The sequence below is a fragment of the Neodiprion virginianus genome, chromosome 5, assembly GCF_021901495.1.
Source record: "Neodiprion virginianus isolate iyNeoVirg1 chromosome 5, iyNeoVirg1.1, whole genome shotgun sequence".
Lineage (NCBI taxonomy): Eukaryota > Metazoa > Arthropoda > Insecta > Hymenoptera > Diprionidae > Neodiprion > Neodiprion virginianus.
This window is the reverse complement of record NC_060881.1, coordinates 7793516-7810117: the sequence shown is the minus strand read 5'-3', so window position 1 is coordinate 7810117 and position 16602 is coordinate 7793516. Positions and strand designations below refer to the sequence as shown.

General features: G+C 38.8%; 3 protein-coding genes across 4 annotated transcripts; 1 reads left to right on the top strand and 2 right to left on the bottom strand.

Moving 5' to 3' along the window:
- Positions 1-57: 57 nt before the first annotated feature.
- On the bottom strand, positions 58-1597 carry LOC124305381 (proteasome subunit alpha type-4). The gene is made up of 3 exons (XM_046764735.1): positions 1488-1597; positions 492-1119; positions 58-335 (listed from the first exon to the last, which is right to left on the bottom strand). The coding sequence occupies exons 1-3, from the start codon at positions 1488-1490 to the stop codon at positions 193-195; spliced, it is 774 nt and encodes a 257-aa protein (XP_046620691.1). The 5' UTR covers positions 1491-1597; the 3' UTR covers positions 58-192.
- Positions 1598-3509: 1912 nt separating this feature from the next.
- LOC124304764 (tyrosine-protein kinase hopscotch) lies at positions 3510-9070 on the top strand. 2 transcript variants are annotated; one of them, XM_046763379.1, is made up of 13 exons: positions 3511-4026; positions 4138-4436; positions 4549-4908; positions 5056-5259; positions 5349-5626; positions 5717-6053; positions 6179-6341; positions 6446-6567; positions 6777-6930; positions 7081-7396; positions 7473-7786; positions 7903-8240; positions 8323-9070. In XM_046763379.1, the coding sequence occupies exons 1-13, from the start codon at positions 3925-3927 to the stop codon at positions 8636-8638; spliced, it is 3303 nt and encodes a 1100-aa protein (XP_046619335.1). In that variant the 5' UTR covers positions 3511-3924; the 3' UTR covers positions 8639-9070. The 2 variants fall into 2 exon arrangements, with proteins under 2 accessions (XP_046619336.1, XP_046619335.1); XM_046763380.1 differs by lacking the exon at positions 8323-9070 and having other exon boundaries at positions 3510-4026; positions 7937-8117.
- Positions 9071-9125: 55 nt separating this feature from the next.
- LOC124304765 (peptide-N(4)-(N-acetyl-beta-glucosaminyl)asparagine amidase) lies at positions 9126-12133 on the bottom strand. Its single transcript, XM_046763381.1, has 6 exons — positions 11652-12133; positions 11215-11567; positions 10736-10939; positions 10429-10603; positions 9951-10370; positions 9126-9848 (listed from the first exon to the last, which is right to left on the bottom strand). The coding sequence occupies exons 1-6, from the start codon at positions 11868-11870 to the stop codon at positions 9285-9287; spliced, it is 1935 nt and encodes a 644-aa protein (XP_046619337.1). The 5' UTR covers positions 11871-12133; the 3' UTR covers positions 9126-9284.
- Between the last annotated feature and the right edge of the window lie 4469 nt (positions 12134-16602).

The window sequence follows — 16602 nt, the reverse complement described above, 5'->3', positions numbered from 1 at the left end:
GAACGACTGTTATAAGCACGACGTGTAGCAACGTGTACAATTATAAGAGAAAAGGAATGCTTTTTGTAATTCATTTTTATTCGAAATGTAAGCTATTTATCACTTACGCCAGATGCTCATGTTCACTTAAGCAAATAATCATTATTCATTATGAATTAATAAGTAATAAAAATTCGATAGTTTGTTGATGTTTTACAATTTTTGCTTTTCCTTCTTTGCCTGTTCAGCAATTGCTTCGAGTCGATCGTGTTCAGCAATCAATGCCTCCACTTCAGATGCTGGTAGAATACGGGTCTTTGTTTTTCCATCTTCGCGAGTTAGAGTTGCCATCTCAACTACAACAATGATACAATAATGGAGAATGAGCAGTTTTTGCTCCCTCCACCGATCCAAATAGGTACTTATTCTTTATAAAAAATTAGGTAACATCGTTAAATATACTATTTAGATACAAGTTTGGAAAATTGGACAATTAAGAATCTTCAACTGACCTTTGTCAGACGAGAGTTTAGTCATATCTAGAGTTTTTGAGAGAACTTTAATCGCAAGAGCCATCGCATCTTTCAGAGTAGTTTCTCCCTCCTGATATTCCTGTTTAAGAGAAGATACAGCTGCTGCCGAATTGTTACCAATACAGGTAGCTTTCCACCCGCTGTAATTGCCACTAGGATCTGACTGGTAGAGTTGATATCCGTAATGCCGATCCCAGCCCATGTAGAGTATGGAAACTCCGAACGGTCTTTTACCTCCGTACTGAGTGTAAGCTTGTTTGACATCACAGAGCCAAGAAACCAGTTGCTCACAAGGAATGGCTTCACCGTATTGAAGAAGATATCTTTGACCGATTAAGCGGAGCTCGTTAGTGAGCACGTTTGCATCAGACGTAACTCCAGCAACGGAGCAAACCATATCCTCATTTAGTTTATAGATTTTTTCTGAGAAAAATACTTCATCCAACAGCTTGTTGGTGTTCCTTCTTTCTGCGGCTAGTAAGATTCCGTCATTGGCCAGAATTCCTAAACAAGTACCAGCGTGACTTATAGCTTCCATTGCATATTCCACCTGGTATAGCCGTCCCTCTGGCGAGAATATAGTTGTCCTGGTATCATACCGGCGAGCCTGATCAGAAAATCAAGAAATTGTTAAGAATGAATTAAGTTTGTACGTTCTGAGTTTTGGATTACAGTCGGCATGACGATGCGTCAATTAGTCGCATTGTTGCCACGGTTTATTTTCGCCTAGTAGCCTTTTCTCAATTAGAAGGGTGAATATTTTCGTAACAATTAATACTGAGTTGTATATATCTGGAGCTATGGGAAATTTTTATTAGAATTAGGTGGGATAATTGTATGGATGACAATGCATCAATAGAGGTATTCTAACCTATTTCTGTTCAGAGTACAGAAGTTTACATTATTTAATTAATTAGAAAATAAGTCTATAGTCGTTTGCGGGTATTTTGATGAAATGAATAATTTTATGCTCACCATTTTGTCAAACTTATTCAAAACTACCAAAAAGTGTAGCAATTAAATGAGAGTAACACACTGAAAATCAAGTTTGACGGCCGGCCCAAAACTCACAGGCAACTCTGAATTATACATAAACTATACGATACGTAGATTTGTGTTTGAATCAAGCTTTCATAATTTGTAGCTAGATGGCAGTAGTATCGGAGTCCACTCGATCGCCTCCATTTTGACCGCCATTTTCTAACGAACCGAATTGCGGATAATTTTAAACACATGTAAGTACGTAGAAACGTTAATGTTAATGTTGACATATTCGTCGACTGAAGAATATTCTTCAGTCAACGGTAGCGCTATCCATTCGAAAGAAGAAGAAATTTGAATGCATACGACGAACGCTCCGACGTCATTAGATTATTCTCAGGGAATATCCACGGCTGCAAAGGAATACGCCATCTGTTTTTACCAACTTACTAAATCAAAAAATCAACCGCAGGTACAGACATTTGCGACAAATACAAATCTGAAGTGCCCTATTTGTTCTGCATCACATGCAATCTATATTTGCTCAACCTTCCACAAATTATCAATAGAAGAATGCGTAAGGACTGCTGCACACGCGAATCTCTGTTACAATTGCCTCTCTCAGGGTCGCAATACTAGCGATAGTAAATCGGAAAACAGTTGCCATAAATACAACAAGCGTCGGCATAGCTTTCTGCATAAACAATTCAAGAGGACTTAGGCAGTCACAGCAGGGAGTCCGTTTACAAATGCCGACAACCATGCAGCCCAAGACTATAATATACGCCCGCGACAGAGTCCTTATGACTTGAGCAGGTAGAAAATCCAAACGGGAAATCCCAATTCATTACGTTAGTCACCAATTCAAGTACAAAAGTGACTTTATCACCGCGGTCATCGACGTGCTTAATCAACACAACCAGCCTGTACGAAGCCGCAACCAAATTATTACTTGCAAAACCATTAATTTTATAACCGAAGGCATGGGGAATATCTTGGGTTTAGAAAGGTTTGCTGTACCCCGGTCGGCGCTCTCAAAATACTTTCGACGATGCCTAAAAGTATAAGTTCCAAAACCGTAAACGGACCCTTTTGCTGTAGATTCATTTTGTACCGTAAGCAATATCCAGTGATTCGTTGATATATATAGAGAGAGCTCATCGATTGATTATTCGACTGATAGAAAAAAGAACACTTTCGAGAGAAATTAATGAGCTCAATCAAACGAGACCACTCGCTGCGGAGAGTAAACCTCTTACGTGTCAATCCATTTGTCGAGAAGGAAGGAATTCTACGAGTTTGGAGGTAGGCTTCTCAACGCTATAATGTCATTCAATGAGAGACACTCGATTGCACTATCGAAGAATCATCACGTTATCTCATTGATTATCCAAAACGAGCATCGCATACACTTTTACGTAGGAGTACAAGCAACCTTGTATGCAAGTATGGAAGGTTATCAGACCCTGTGTCAAGTACTGTAGGGCAAAGTCACACTCTTGAAATATTATTAGATAACTCGTCGAAAAGTGCAACGGGCTACCGGACTAATAACGGTAATTTTGCCATGCACCTGTACGAACATACGATGATCCAGTTGCTCGACCGTACGCTAAATGTACGGTCCTGAAAAAATTCTAGGAATTTAAGGAATTGTTTGGCTAGCCTCTGATAGTGCAAAAGGATCAAGTACGGAAGTGTAAAGAAATTGTCCCAGTAATTTAGATTTCTGATTATCTGTTTTTAATGATTGCTTTAAAAATCAAGAAAATAACGTTTTCTCCAATGACTGCTTCGTCTGATTGAAAAATTCCCCATCTTCATCGTTAGTTTGAAATATTCTTGAACGTAAAAAAATCAATAATTTCGATAAAACCTGTCTGGTCCTTGAGACGAGACGCATAATCGTGGTAATTATACGACCATAAAAAATAAAAAACAAAAATGTATTCTCCGAAATTCCAAAGTAACGGTCTATTTTCACTTTGAGTAGGAGCTGTTGCCACTAGAGGGTTTGTAACGCTGCGGTGTGCCACCAGACCTTTGTAGAAAACCATGGTTTAGGGCGTTTAGACTTTAGTGTCGAGACTAGTCGAGAGACACATCGTAGAGTGAAGATATACTCTTCAATCAACGCGAGTTAACGGATACGTTCATTCGCAGAATTTCGAATGAAACCCGGGCGCGTATTAAATTCGTTGAAAACTGGAAAAGCGATCGATCTGTTATGCACATTTCGGTGTTGCGCTCTATTGATTAAAGCTTGTAGAGTCGAAGTCCGGATACGTATGCAACACTTGTAATTTGTAATGTCAACAGAATAGTTTTTTTATTGTTAGTGAGATGCGCAACGTAACCTAAAAAATGTGGTAAACATCAACTTAAAGTTTAACAAAAATACAATCTCGAGTAATAATAAATTTGTTCTACAATGGAAGAGAAAAACGTAGTGTCAGTTAACTTGGCCACCGATGCGAAGGGTGTAATTATTCCATGTACTATTGAATGGACCGCAGAAGATTTGTGCATCAAGGTAGGAGAGGATCATTTGGTTTCTGTCCTCTTCACATCTCAGCTGTTATAAAAATAAAAAGACGGTAAAGATTCATATAATCTACTTGTCTTTCTTCTTTGTATCCATTAGGTCTGCAAGCAAATTGGTATCGGTCCAGTCGCAAGGCACTTGTTTGCACTTAGGAATCGATCCACCAAGTTATGGTGTGCTTCTGGTCAGAAATTGGAAATTAAAGATAAATTGAAACTTGACTTCAGGCTGAGGTTCAAACCGTCGAGTATACAGAGGCTTAAACAAATCGATATCAAAGCCTATGATTATTATTTTCTACAAGCTCGTACCGATGTCTTGGACAACAAGGTTTCAGAAATAGTTTATGAAAAACATAAACGTGAATTGATCGGATTGGGAGTCTGCGATATGTACAGGTGTTCATTTTTCTAATATAAATATTGCAGTTTCAAAGCTGCTTATCGAAATATTTAAACATGTTTGATTTGAGTCAAATTTTTGTTTACTGATAATTTTTATTACTTATAGAGTGATGCTAGAGAAAGATATACCAAGAGAGATTGTGGAATCCGATTATAAGAAATACATTCCCAAGGAATGCCTAAAGCGTCATTCGTTCTTTGTAAAGAAACCCATTCATAATGCTTTGGTTAGATTATCTGGTCACGACGCTGCTTATGTGAAGGACCAGTATTTAAATCAGTTGGAATGCATGGCTCCAGATTATTTGTTGGAAGAATATAAGGCTTTGATGGACAGGGGTATACCTAATCCTCCGCAAAAAGTTTTACTCCGAATTAATTCTAAGGAAGTCAAGTATACTGACATGGAAAATAACATTGAGGATACTTTGTGTGCCATAGAGGACCTCTGCTTTATTTCAATCAGGTAATTAATGAATATATTCTTTATCATGTCTATTCCTTATATTTACACCTGTTCTGTGTTAAGAATATTGATGAATTACATTAATAAAAATCTCGGGAAATTTACAACTGTATTCTTAGGAATTCTAGCATAAAATTGTTTTTCAAGGCACGATGGAACAGTAGAAATATCTCGAAAGAATGGGATTCCTACCTATTTGAAGTTTGGTACAAATGCGCTCTTACTATCATTCGTTTCTGGATTGGATGGATATTATCGTTTGGCCATTAAGTGGACATTTAATTTATGTAGAGACCTCATAACGCCAAGTTTGCAAAAGCTTCATAAAATGAAATGTCATGGACCTGTAGGGTGCGAGTCTTTGTCATTCTAAAATGTGTATCTTAGAAAATTTTATTAAAGTAAGTTACTGCTTTATTGTCATCGATATATTATTACAGCGGTGAGTTTTCGTATGCAAAACTGGAAGAGAAACGTAGTAATCGACCCGGTACATTTGTTCTGAGAGAAAGTGAAACGAAATATAACGTATTTTACTTGGATGTATGTGGTAAAGACAGCAAGCCACGAACAAGAAAGATTGAACAACTGGGACCTGACGAATTTATTTTATCCGATAGCGTGCAAAGGTATACGTCTCTTGCGCAGTTAGTCGCCGCTCATCAAGACCCTGAAAATCAACTTTACCTCCGTGAATGCCTACCGCCTTCAGAATATGGTACATCTTTAAAATGTTACAATCCTACAATTATACATGCCAAGATTTTACATGACATGTTGGTAATTTGTCTTAAATCTACATTTTTAGATAAATCACCATTATTAATTTGTGCCAGTGAAAGTGGCGTGAGTGATGTAGTTGCTGACGAAGAGTTAGTGACTGAGCTTTTGAAAGACGGTCCACGTTGCATTCCACCTCAGGAGTTACAGGTATACAAAGCACAACCTTTTCGTAAACACTATGAGTTAACATCCGAATCTAAAACACCGGCGATTACTTCATACCGAGCAATGTGGAGAATAGCTAAAGGCAAAAAACTTGGAGTTGCCATAAAAATTCTTGAAGAAGAAGAGTCGGGAATGACTCGAGAATTTTTCCAACTGGCTGGAAAATGGGGTCAGCTTAGATCGACAGCAATAGCTCGGTCAGTAATTTGCAACTCTAAAGTATATCAATTATTTCAAATGTCGTTGAGACTATATATCTTTATAGAAAACTACGAAAAATGAAAATCCGTGAAATCAGAAAATACCATTAATCTTTTGTTAGGTTGTATGGACTGATGCTTGCACCAGCTGTTGGAATGGTACTGGAACTAGTGCGATATGGTCCGCTCGATGTATATTTACAAACACACGCTTCAACGCAAACAATTAAAACTGTTGATATGGTGGAAGCAGCCGCATGTCTTGCCACAGCTCTGTGGCATTTGGTGAGTTTAAGTCGACATTGTGTTGTATTTAATTTTGCATTTCTAATAGTCCATTTTAAGAGATTAAATTCTTTTTACCCTTAATCACCCTCGTCTGCTTCTAGGAGGAAAACGGAGTTGTGCATGGTAATATCAGGTGCCGAAAGCTTTTGGTACACACGCATAATGCGAATAGTTTGGTAGTAAAATTAGCAGACCCAGGCCTGTTTAGCTACACACAAGCAGAGTAAGAATCTTTATTATTTGAGTATTTTGAGCACAACTTATCAAAAATGAAAAAAAAATAAATAAAAAATAGCTATTGCTTGGTTACTCATTATTTGCAGATTAGAAAGCATGTTGATAATCCCGCAAGATTCATCACATTTCTATCTGCATATTCATTATATTTATGGTAATTTTTATAATAAAACTAACCAGATCGAATTAATTTAGTGTTCATTGGCTGCCACCCGAATGTTATGGCAATGCGGAATTAGCTAAGCGTAGTTCACAGGCAGATGTTTGGGCTCTGGCAACCACCTTCTGGCAGATTTTCTCCCGTGGTGCGCCTATACCTCCCCACAAAGACATTGATTCTGTAAAAAGGGTATGTAATATATGTTCTTCTCAGATCTTAAGAGCATGTTGTCATGGATGGGATTATCTCTGGTTTATGAATGAAAAAATGTTGAGATGGTTTTCGTATTTTCTGATTAATTCACAAGCTTATATTCGTATCTGTATACTTTATTTGCAGTACTATTCAAGCGGCAAACGATTGCCTATGCCATCTGGCTGTCCAACTGAAGTTTATAAACTAATGCTTGAGTGTTGGGGGGAGGGTGGTGGATCTAGAAAACAACCACAAGCAGTAATGCGAGATATTAATCAGATTTTGTACCAAGTGTATAATTCGAGGAGAATTCACGCTTACGAAACTGCATTTCCTAAACTCTTCACTGACTCCAGTTACATCGAGGCAGAGAAAGAGATCGATTCATCTGACAGTGAGTCTCGGGCCAGTAGTCTATTTACTGATCGCACTAGTCTGGTCTGGGATGATGATGACGAAGGTACCCAAACAACTTTTCATAATTCAATTCTCCTTATCGTAACAATCAGTGGTATACAGCAGCTATTCTATTTCAGCTGAAGGTGAATCGAAAGAAACTGATCAAGATGATCAAGAGGAGTTATCCTCGTATTTGATTTGGTTGGCTAAGGTAGGAGGTGAAAAAAGCGGACCTTTGGGACAAATGCAAGGCATTTTTGAACTGGACGCGGATTGCAATGTGATTCTTCAAGGACGTATAGGACAAGGTTTTTACGGAGAAGTATACAAAGGTTTGCTCGAAAGAGACAACAAAGATGCAGAGCCTCAGCAAGTTGCCGTTAAAAAACTCAAGACTCAAGCTTTGGAAGCAGACTTACGGGACTTTGAAAGAGAAATATCAATTATGAAGGTGGGATATTGCAATAATTTTTTTTGCATGAAGGCCATGTATTTGATTATGCTGAATTGGGAAGTATCTCTTATCTCTGCAGTATTTTATAGAAAATCAATTACGTACCATTTCAGACTCTGAAACATCAAAATGTCGTGGAAATTCTAGGAGTTATATCGGAGCCAGAAGTTTGCTTGGTAATGGAGTTTGTAAAGCATGGTTCACTGCAGAGTTACTTAGCGATAAACCGTGAGACGTTGACGCATAGGAAATTGCTAGGCTTTGCCCTTGATATTGCAACAGGAATGGATTATTTAGGCCGTAAAAGTATTGTACACAGAGATTTGGCGGCTAGAAATATTCTTGTCGCTAGTGAAAATAGGGTAAAAATTAGTGATTTCGGATTAGCACAAGTAACTGGAATAAACGATTACTATATTCTTCAGACAAACAGGGATCTTCCTATAAAATGGTGAGTCAATAGCTCGTCTTACTTTGAATGACTTTCAACTGTTCAAAGATTCCCTGGAAATTCGACAATCATTTCATTGTAGGTATGCGCCAGAGAGTTTAAGGGATGGAAAGTTCTCGCCAAGGTCAGATGTTTGGTCTTTTGGAGTGACGATGTACGAGACATTCGGCTTTGGAGACGAGCCTCGAGTACCTGGAGTTGGGGATGGTGGAAACTCTGAAGGTAGCGCCGAACTATTAGAGGCGCTAGAGAGAGGTTCTAGACTACCATGCCCTCCCACTTGCCCGCAAGCCGTTTATGTTAAACTGATGTATCCCTGCTGGCAATTACAGAGTCACGAGCGACCTGATTTTTCAACTCTCTGTAACGATATACAAGACTTGTTGACGCAATATTGAGATGCCCAAGAAAAATGGTAAACAGTAATTGCCGCCATCCGTTATTCGCATATGACAAAAAGGTGCCATAATTTTATACATAATTTCTATCTGTCATACGAGGATACGTCTGACATCCTGTGTGAACTATTATTCTTAAATCTCTTTTGATAGGTTCAGATGATACAAAAACTATCTATAACTATCTATATAAAAGTCTGTGATTGAACTTAGATGTTTCGAAATATTTGTACATACCAAATTTATTAAAAGTTTTTCATCATGCAATTGTAACACGAACAAATGACCTTCTATACATATTATGCACAGTACGTTGTACGGTAGTACAAAATTAATATTATCGTGAATCAGTATATTATATAAATATGCATGTACTATACATGTGCATACATATACAATATACATGCATATACGCTTTGAAATTATTCATACAAATTTACAAATCATGTATTATAATATGAATTAATAATTGCCAATTTTTTTCTTCTTTTTATACTATAGGAAGTAAATATCACCGTTTGATTTGAGTGAATGGTACACGTGCTATGAAGTATATGATAATAAATCTCTGTAAGAACGTCTATACAATATATTATCTGTTAATTTTATCCCCAATCAACCAGTCAATTGAAAATAAAAGTATGTGTTAGATAACTTTAACTGTATTGATACAAATTTCTATGGAATGATCTGTGGAATCTAGACTCTGGCGGAACAATTGGGCGTGTTGCCAGGCTAGGTCCTTCTCACCTCCACTAAGTGTGGCCGATAAACTGATTTTAAAAGTCCCGTTAAGCTGCTCTGTTTTAAATTCCTTCGAATCATTGATAGGGACCACTTTTGTTTGGCCATTTCTGTAAAATCCTTGAATTTTCCACTCAATGCTTGCACCGTGAAAAACAGCAGCGATAGCTCGCAAACTTAAGTTAGAAATTTCTAATTTAGAATCAGATATTTCAAAGTTCCAGCTTATATTCCCGCTTTGATTTTCTGGACTGCGGGCCAGATATACCATTTTCCAATCGTTTTCGACTTTGCGAAAAATTCCTCCATTCATTTCGTAAACACCCTTTGCCCAGCCCTCAATTTTCTCCAACACATTTCCACTCCTGTCAACTAAGACATAATTGTCACTTGATGCTGTATAACTAAGCTTTATCGATTCCACCTCTGAAGGGATACGCCATACATGGGATGAATTTGAATCAATCTGTGAAAAGGATGAAACTTAACAAAAATATTCTGCCAATTGAAGTTCAATACGATCAGAGACTATTTTCATGAAAATTAGTGCAAGTACACGCCGTCTTACTTTTGCCTCCTGGCGAGACAGTCTCCATGCTAATGATCCGGAGGTTCTTCCGTGATAGTCTTTGTCACTTTCGTCTTTCCTGTTGTTACCAAAATGGTAAATTATCAGTTCTACTAATTCCATTAGAGATCGACGTATGAGGTATTGTTGGCGTGGAATGGAACAGCTCGTACGACGCCGGTTTTCCGATAGCGATGTTATAATTGACACTAGATTTGATTCGGAACACAGTTTTCTACGTTTTAGAACAGCTTTTTGGTCGGAAGTGTATCTCCAGGTCACGTCCTGCATTTCATCCTTTGAAAAAGCTAAAATGTAGCTCAACTTTTTTCCCCAACCTTTTTCATACATCAATGGCCGATCCAATACGTTTTCGCATGGATCAGCATGTATCCATCTATTCGCAGCCACCGACCACACCTGAATCAATAAATACGATACATTACGTGCTGCGTGGTTTCAACGATCACGTATTTACCTCCACCCAGACATGATCCGTGTAATCCCACACTAAACGGGTGTCGTAGTTGAGTGAGCGGCAAATCAACGCAAATGCATTTGCCCATTCACCGCAGCGTCCTTTTCTAGTATATAACAGCAAAGCTGGATCCGAGTAGCGAGGAAATTCGACGGTGTTGGTACACGTGGTACATCTACAGTTGAACATTTTTCCATCAGATTTCTTATACGGCAAAATGACATTTTCCTTGCTTGGACTCTTAACTTGATGTATGATTTTCGGTTGCGTTACTGTTGATCAATCAATGGTGCACGATATTACAAACCTGTGAATCTCTATTCTTGATACACCTGGTCCTCTGGCAGGTATTACTCTTTGGAAGGAACATTTTCCTGAGCATTTGTTACATTCTGGACTGTCGACCCAGTTGAAAAATTTTTCTTTAAACCATGCTAGTACTTCAACAAAAACCAAATCCTCTATCGAAATATCTTCTACTTGTTTATTGTCTCTGGTCGACTTTACTCCTCTGTAACAAAAAATTTTACATCAGTCAGTTTATTTGCGTGTTATTCTGAATGTATAGTTATGGTATGAAAAAGTCACGTGATGACACGTAAGCATGCTTGTTTTAGCTTATATCAATTTTCGCATGCAAAACCAAAACTCCGGTCGGTGGCTTGGTGAGAAATTTTTATTTCAACTAAATTTACCAGCACACTTAACATTCGAAACATTCAAATGACTGGATGATGAACGAAGAGTGGTTTTGTTAATGCGTGAAGCGTCTTATGCTGTATATACCTTTGAATTAATCTCATTTTCTCCATAGCGTTAATTTGTAATTCCGACAGAGGTATGAGCGCTCTTGCCTTGTTTTGTAGCTCGGTATTCTCGTATTTCAATACTTCTTGAAATTGTCCTCGTATTTGCTGGAAAAATTTTTCCTCCTGCGCTGTGGGTGCGACATTAGTCTGCAGGTTGAAACTTGATGAGACAGCAAGAGCAGGACTAGTCGGATGAATTGCTGCACACGATTTCTGGGCAGGCGGCTTAGTTTGTGGTTCTTTTGTTGGACCTGGCTCTGAGAGTAGGCGTTCCAGTTCTTGTAGATTAGACAAGGAGGCGGTTTCCGGTAATAGAAGGTGATCGTCTCGCTATTGGAATGGTAAAAGATTATCGTTTGTTCCGTTTATAGTTTACTTATTATCGAGAACGATCCTTGATCAGTTGTCACCTACCTCGACGAATCCAATTTCGAAGAGACACTCCATCGCTCCAACCGCTGGTAAAATTTTATCAACGACGATTGGGTTGCTCAAGCGAACCTTACGGTATTTAGTTTCGTTAGGATTTTTCATCACGTTTTTGCACAGTCTCGACAATACGTCACGTACTTCATTGTAAACTTTTTTATCATTCTCTTTCAACAAATCAAAGCAACGTTTCACATTACTCATCGTTACCGAGATTTTGACAGTTATCTTAACCTCTAACTTGACTTGATCGGATTTGAACTTTTTCAAGTAGTTCAGGTTTAAACAAACGTTCAAATTACCTGACGCATAGATTAATAGGGAATGTTATGTGTATTGGAAATTATTCGAACACAATGATTTTTTATTTTTTAAATTCGAATTTAAGGCGAAAAAAACGGTCCTTTTTCTGCACACGCAGACAACTTTTTTTTCCCCCCACAAGCGTTGACTGAGGATTGATAAAGGCAGCCAGCTAAATGGGGCATTTTGAAGCTCGTCGTTTGCTCGCGAGGGAGGCGGCGGGTATTTGCGGTATAGAAATTTCCTACTGTACCGACTCAATTAACTTTGTAACTGCCGTAAGCGAATCGGTAATTGTAGGGCACTGCCATTACCTCCGTGCCATTTAGCTTGCTTCAAAATGATATATGTGACCGGTTGTCTTTAGCAATCTTCAGTCAACGTCGAAAGTAAGCGTGCATTGGCGAGGTGTCAACCCTGATGATGAGCGTTGGTAGAACAATATATTAATATGTATTAACAGGTAAGTTAGGGATTTTTAATTAGAATACAACACCGATGTATACATATATTCAAATTGTTCACCCAACGTACAGATGCCGCGATTTGTCATAAATTGATGATTATCGCCGGTAACAAGCTGCAGATGATAAAGTTCGCTCCTAGCTACAAACCTCGGTAGATTACAAAATTTTCGTTTATAATGATGCGCGGAATATTTAAACATTTGCATTCGCCCAAAGCCCCGCTTGGACGCGCTTATACTTTCGAACAACGTAATTTCTCACGAAAGTTTAGCTGTGGATGTGAGGTTTAATTGGAAAACTTTTTATCAACAATGGGGTTTACCCCGAATATTAATAATGGTATGGGGCACAATAGGGAAAATTCGCATCAGGTTATCATAATTATTATTCCACGGAAAAACGTGACGAGTGTTCTCGCATGTTCTGATTCCTTAGTTTCGACTCATGTTGTCAGCTTTTATTCGAAAAATTTCATTCCTTTATTCCAACAGAGACTGGAATTGTTATTATATACAATAAATTTTCAGTTTAAATGATGATAAAATGAACTACATTTTTTGAAAAACGCTAGCACATCAGAATTGTTACACGACCCTTCGCACAGGATTTTTCAAAATCATCTTTTATTATGGCCGTAGAAAAACTATCAAAAAAATTTATTTGTTCGATGAATTCGATCATATTATTGAAAAATACGGTGAAACAGTTTTTTTCAATTGTTTGGATAATCCTTCTAGCTAATAAGCAGTGAGAAGGATTTAGAAAAATTGAAAAAATAAATGATTATCGTTGTGTCGTTGAAATGTTGACACCGGATTGAAGTTCTTCGCATGCGCGAGAAGAATACTACAATTTATGAAAAAACGCTGAGAAACACGAGTCTGTCATCGTGCCAGAATGAGGCGGACCCAACAGTCCATTCAATCAGAACCCTGAAAATTATTTCCGGGAAGCAGACGGAAGTTCCGTGTCGAACGTCTTGACGTCAAAGATTAGGTTTTACGACAGGCTCGCATGAAATTGGGTTGTTGGTAAAACTGAGCTCGCTCGCCGCTATCTTGCAGCGTTTCCGCGAGTTGTTGCCATCCCAGTCCATCTCTTTCATCCGTTCCCAGCTTTAGCTGATTTCTAATAAATCCATAAAGAATTGCCGAACAAAGTTTATCACCACCGAAGTTGATCGTGCAGTCACGCGACTTAATAGCGAAGTCAGTACACGAAGTTGCGCTTCGAAATTGCCCGACTCTACTTCGCCAGTTGTATAATATAAGGCGGGTTATATCCTAACAAGATGTGCCTACCGGAGACTTGTTTAACGAAAGAAATTCAACCCTTAAATCGAGACGTGCCAATTTCAGGAGATGAAAGTGTACCTCGCATCCTTTGGGACGGTAGCCTATCGAATTACACCGGGAATACCCTTGGGCAAAGTGTTTTTTTCCATCCACTATATTGACAGAGAAAAAAGTGGTATGAATAGAAGCGAAAGAAAAAACATCATTTCAAAAAGTACGTTGCGGTAAATAGAAGAGTTTAAAATTGATTTGCCTCCGAATAATCTCCGTTTAGATTTAACGGGCAAAAACCAGAACCGATCGGTCTCTTGGGCAAAAACAATAGCCAGCTTCCTGGATATACGAATTTAACAATGTAATTAAACTCCCGTAAACCTTTAACACCGAGACTGTATTCGGGAGTTCAGATATGTACGCCAGCTCTCATACCCTCATTGTATAACTTTCGATAACAATATCAATTAGAGGTAACTTTTGTCTGCGATTCGAGCCGTAATTTTTTACGATTCATTTTATTTCACCGGCCAGTCGTATCGCATTTTTCTCATTTATACGTGAGATTAAAAAGAAGCCTTTACGTACATCCGGCTCATTATATTATTAACAATTGGCGCGCTGAAACTTCAGTTTCTATTGTACTGTGAATCCATATTGTTCTCGTTGCAATCAATAAAACTGATTGAATTCGTTCCTGACAAAGAAGTATGGAGTGTGAAAATTCATTATTTTTACCGTTGATAAATTTACCACTAATTTAGATTCTCAAAACGTAACAACAGCTTCGGTTGTGTAATACACATACAAAAAAATTAGAATTGAAACGGTGTGAAAATTTCTGCGTTTGTGTGGAATCCACTCGATCGGTTGTGGCTGCCATGGGGAAAAATACGCGGACAGAAAGAAAAATTCGTACCAGAGCAACGAAAAGCTGGAAATGAATAAAAGAAATTAAGTTATAGCACCCACGTAGAGGATACCACTGTAAATTTTCTGCCCTCTCGCCGTTGATGTGGGAAATAAATAACACAAAAATGAGACTCGAGTCTGGACCTGCACGTTTTCCAGAGGCTGTACACCGATCGCAAATATATTATGCAGGGTTTCGCGCATGGAATAACAATGTCAGGGAACCGGGATGATTTCTTTGCGGTTAAACACGCGTGCTTGCGGAATGATCATGCATCAGGAATAACGTGTTCCGAGTACATTAATGTTCATTAATGGGTTTCCGGTAGCTCGCAATTTATTTGATATCACAACTGGAACGAGTTTCCATTCTAAGTAAATTTTATGTGCCAATGACTATTGCGAAGCTAGTGACAGGAGAAACAAAAGATGCGTTGATCATAGACGCATAAAATTTCTATAAAAAGAAGGCTTGTTTCATTGGCATACCGTCATTAGCATACCTACTTCCAATTTTTAAGATCAACATACACTTATGCAGGGTGTTCCCAAGTAAACGTCGTCGTATGTTGGGTTGCCTATCGTGAAGGGGAACAAATATCGGTAAAACAGATCCTCCGAGTCATTATCACTTTAGTCAAGTCAAGTCGAGTCAATCACTGAACGCTTCAGCATAGGTTGTAAACACCGTAACAACTGCTTGGCCAAATCCACAGAACTTGGTTACAAGAGCAGTTCCAGCTCACTGGTGAGGACTTTGAACTCGCTGCTGACGGATAACTTGTACCGATATTTGTTCCAACATATGGCAATCCAACATATTCTGGCGTTAACTCGGAAAAATCCTGTATTCAAACTGAAATATAAAATGAAATGTCAGCTTTTCCATATCGAACAGTGACTTTGGTCCATAAAATTTGAGCTTTTCACCCGGTTAGCGCAGCAAGCTTCAGAGAAGAATCATTCGTCGTTCCTCATTGTAATTACTTTCACGGATTTCCGAAGCTTGCAGTGCGCAGCGGGTGGAAAAGCTTTCTTTAAGGGAGGCGGGCTGCCACTTTCGGTCTCTAACGGTGCACCCTATCATTACGCGTTGTCGGTTTAAATGTAATATGCAATTAGGCTGATGGATGCTGCTGTTAACTGACGATGGTAAACACGCGGAAGTTTTGTGCGCTGCACTTGACTTCGGTGAAACGCCGCTGTTGTGTTGAAGCATCAACGCACGCTGAGCAACAAGTTGTGTGGCGCCTATAACTACCGACCTATACGCGCCTTAAGCTCGAATCCTAGGCTGGTCTCTTTATAAGACAGTAACTGAAAGAGGCTGGTCGAGTCTGCGAACGAGCCACGCTCGTAAGCTATAGCAATTCACATACTCGGGTAAACGGAGTTTTGCCATCTCATTTTTGAGTGCTTTTCCGCACTGTCCGGCAGGTTTTCCTGCACTACCGGACGTCGCTCTTCCGTATTCACTTTGCCGCAGGCAGCTTGAGTCAGAATTTTTCGTCACACACTGCAAAGCGTTACTTCAGCTATAAGTTGATGATAAAACTGAAGAAATTTCATGCGTACATAAAGACTGGAGCAAATATACACACCTGAATTTTGACGATGAAAAATATCGATTCGGGTGATTTAAAGATTGACGAAAGGAGGGTGGAAAAGTTTTACAACAATTCGATTCGCAATATTTTTAGCGAAAATTCGCGAAGAATAGTCGGCACAGCGTCTGAATGCCGGTCTGATGTGTCGATCAGCCTTCTTTCATCCCTCGCGTTACTGAGAATAACAGAGAAATGATATTACATGAAAAAGCATTTGAAAGCTGGCTCCGTGTGGGCCTAGATGTACGTTTCTGTGGGTTTGGTATCTTCGTCTGTCTTTTTTTTCAATTTCATGATAAATTCATGAGCCCCGGACGTCCCGCAAAGATGAACGTGAATCTCTCCGAAAAAACGTGTA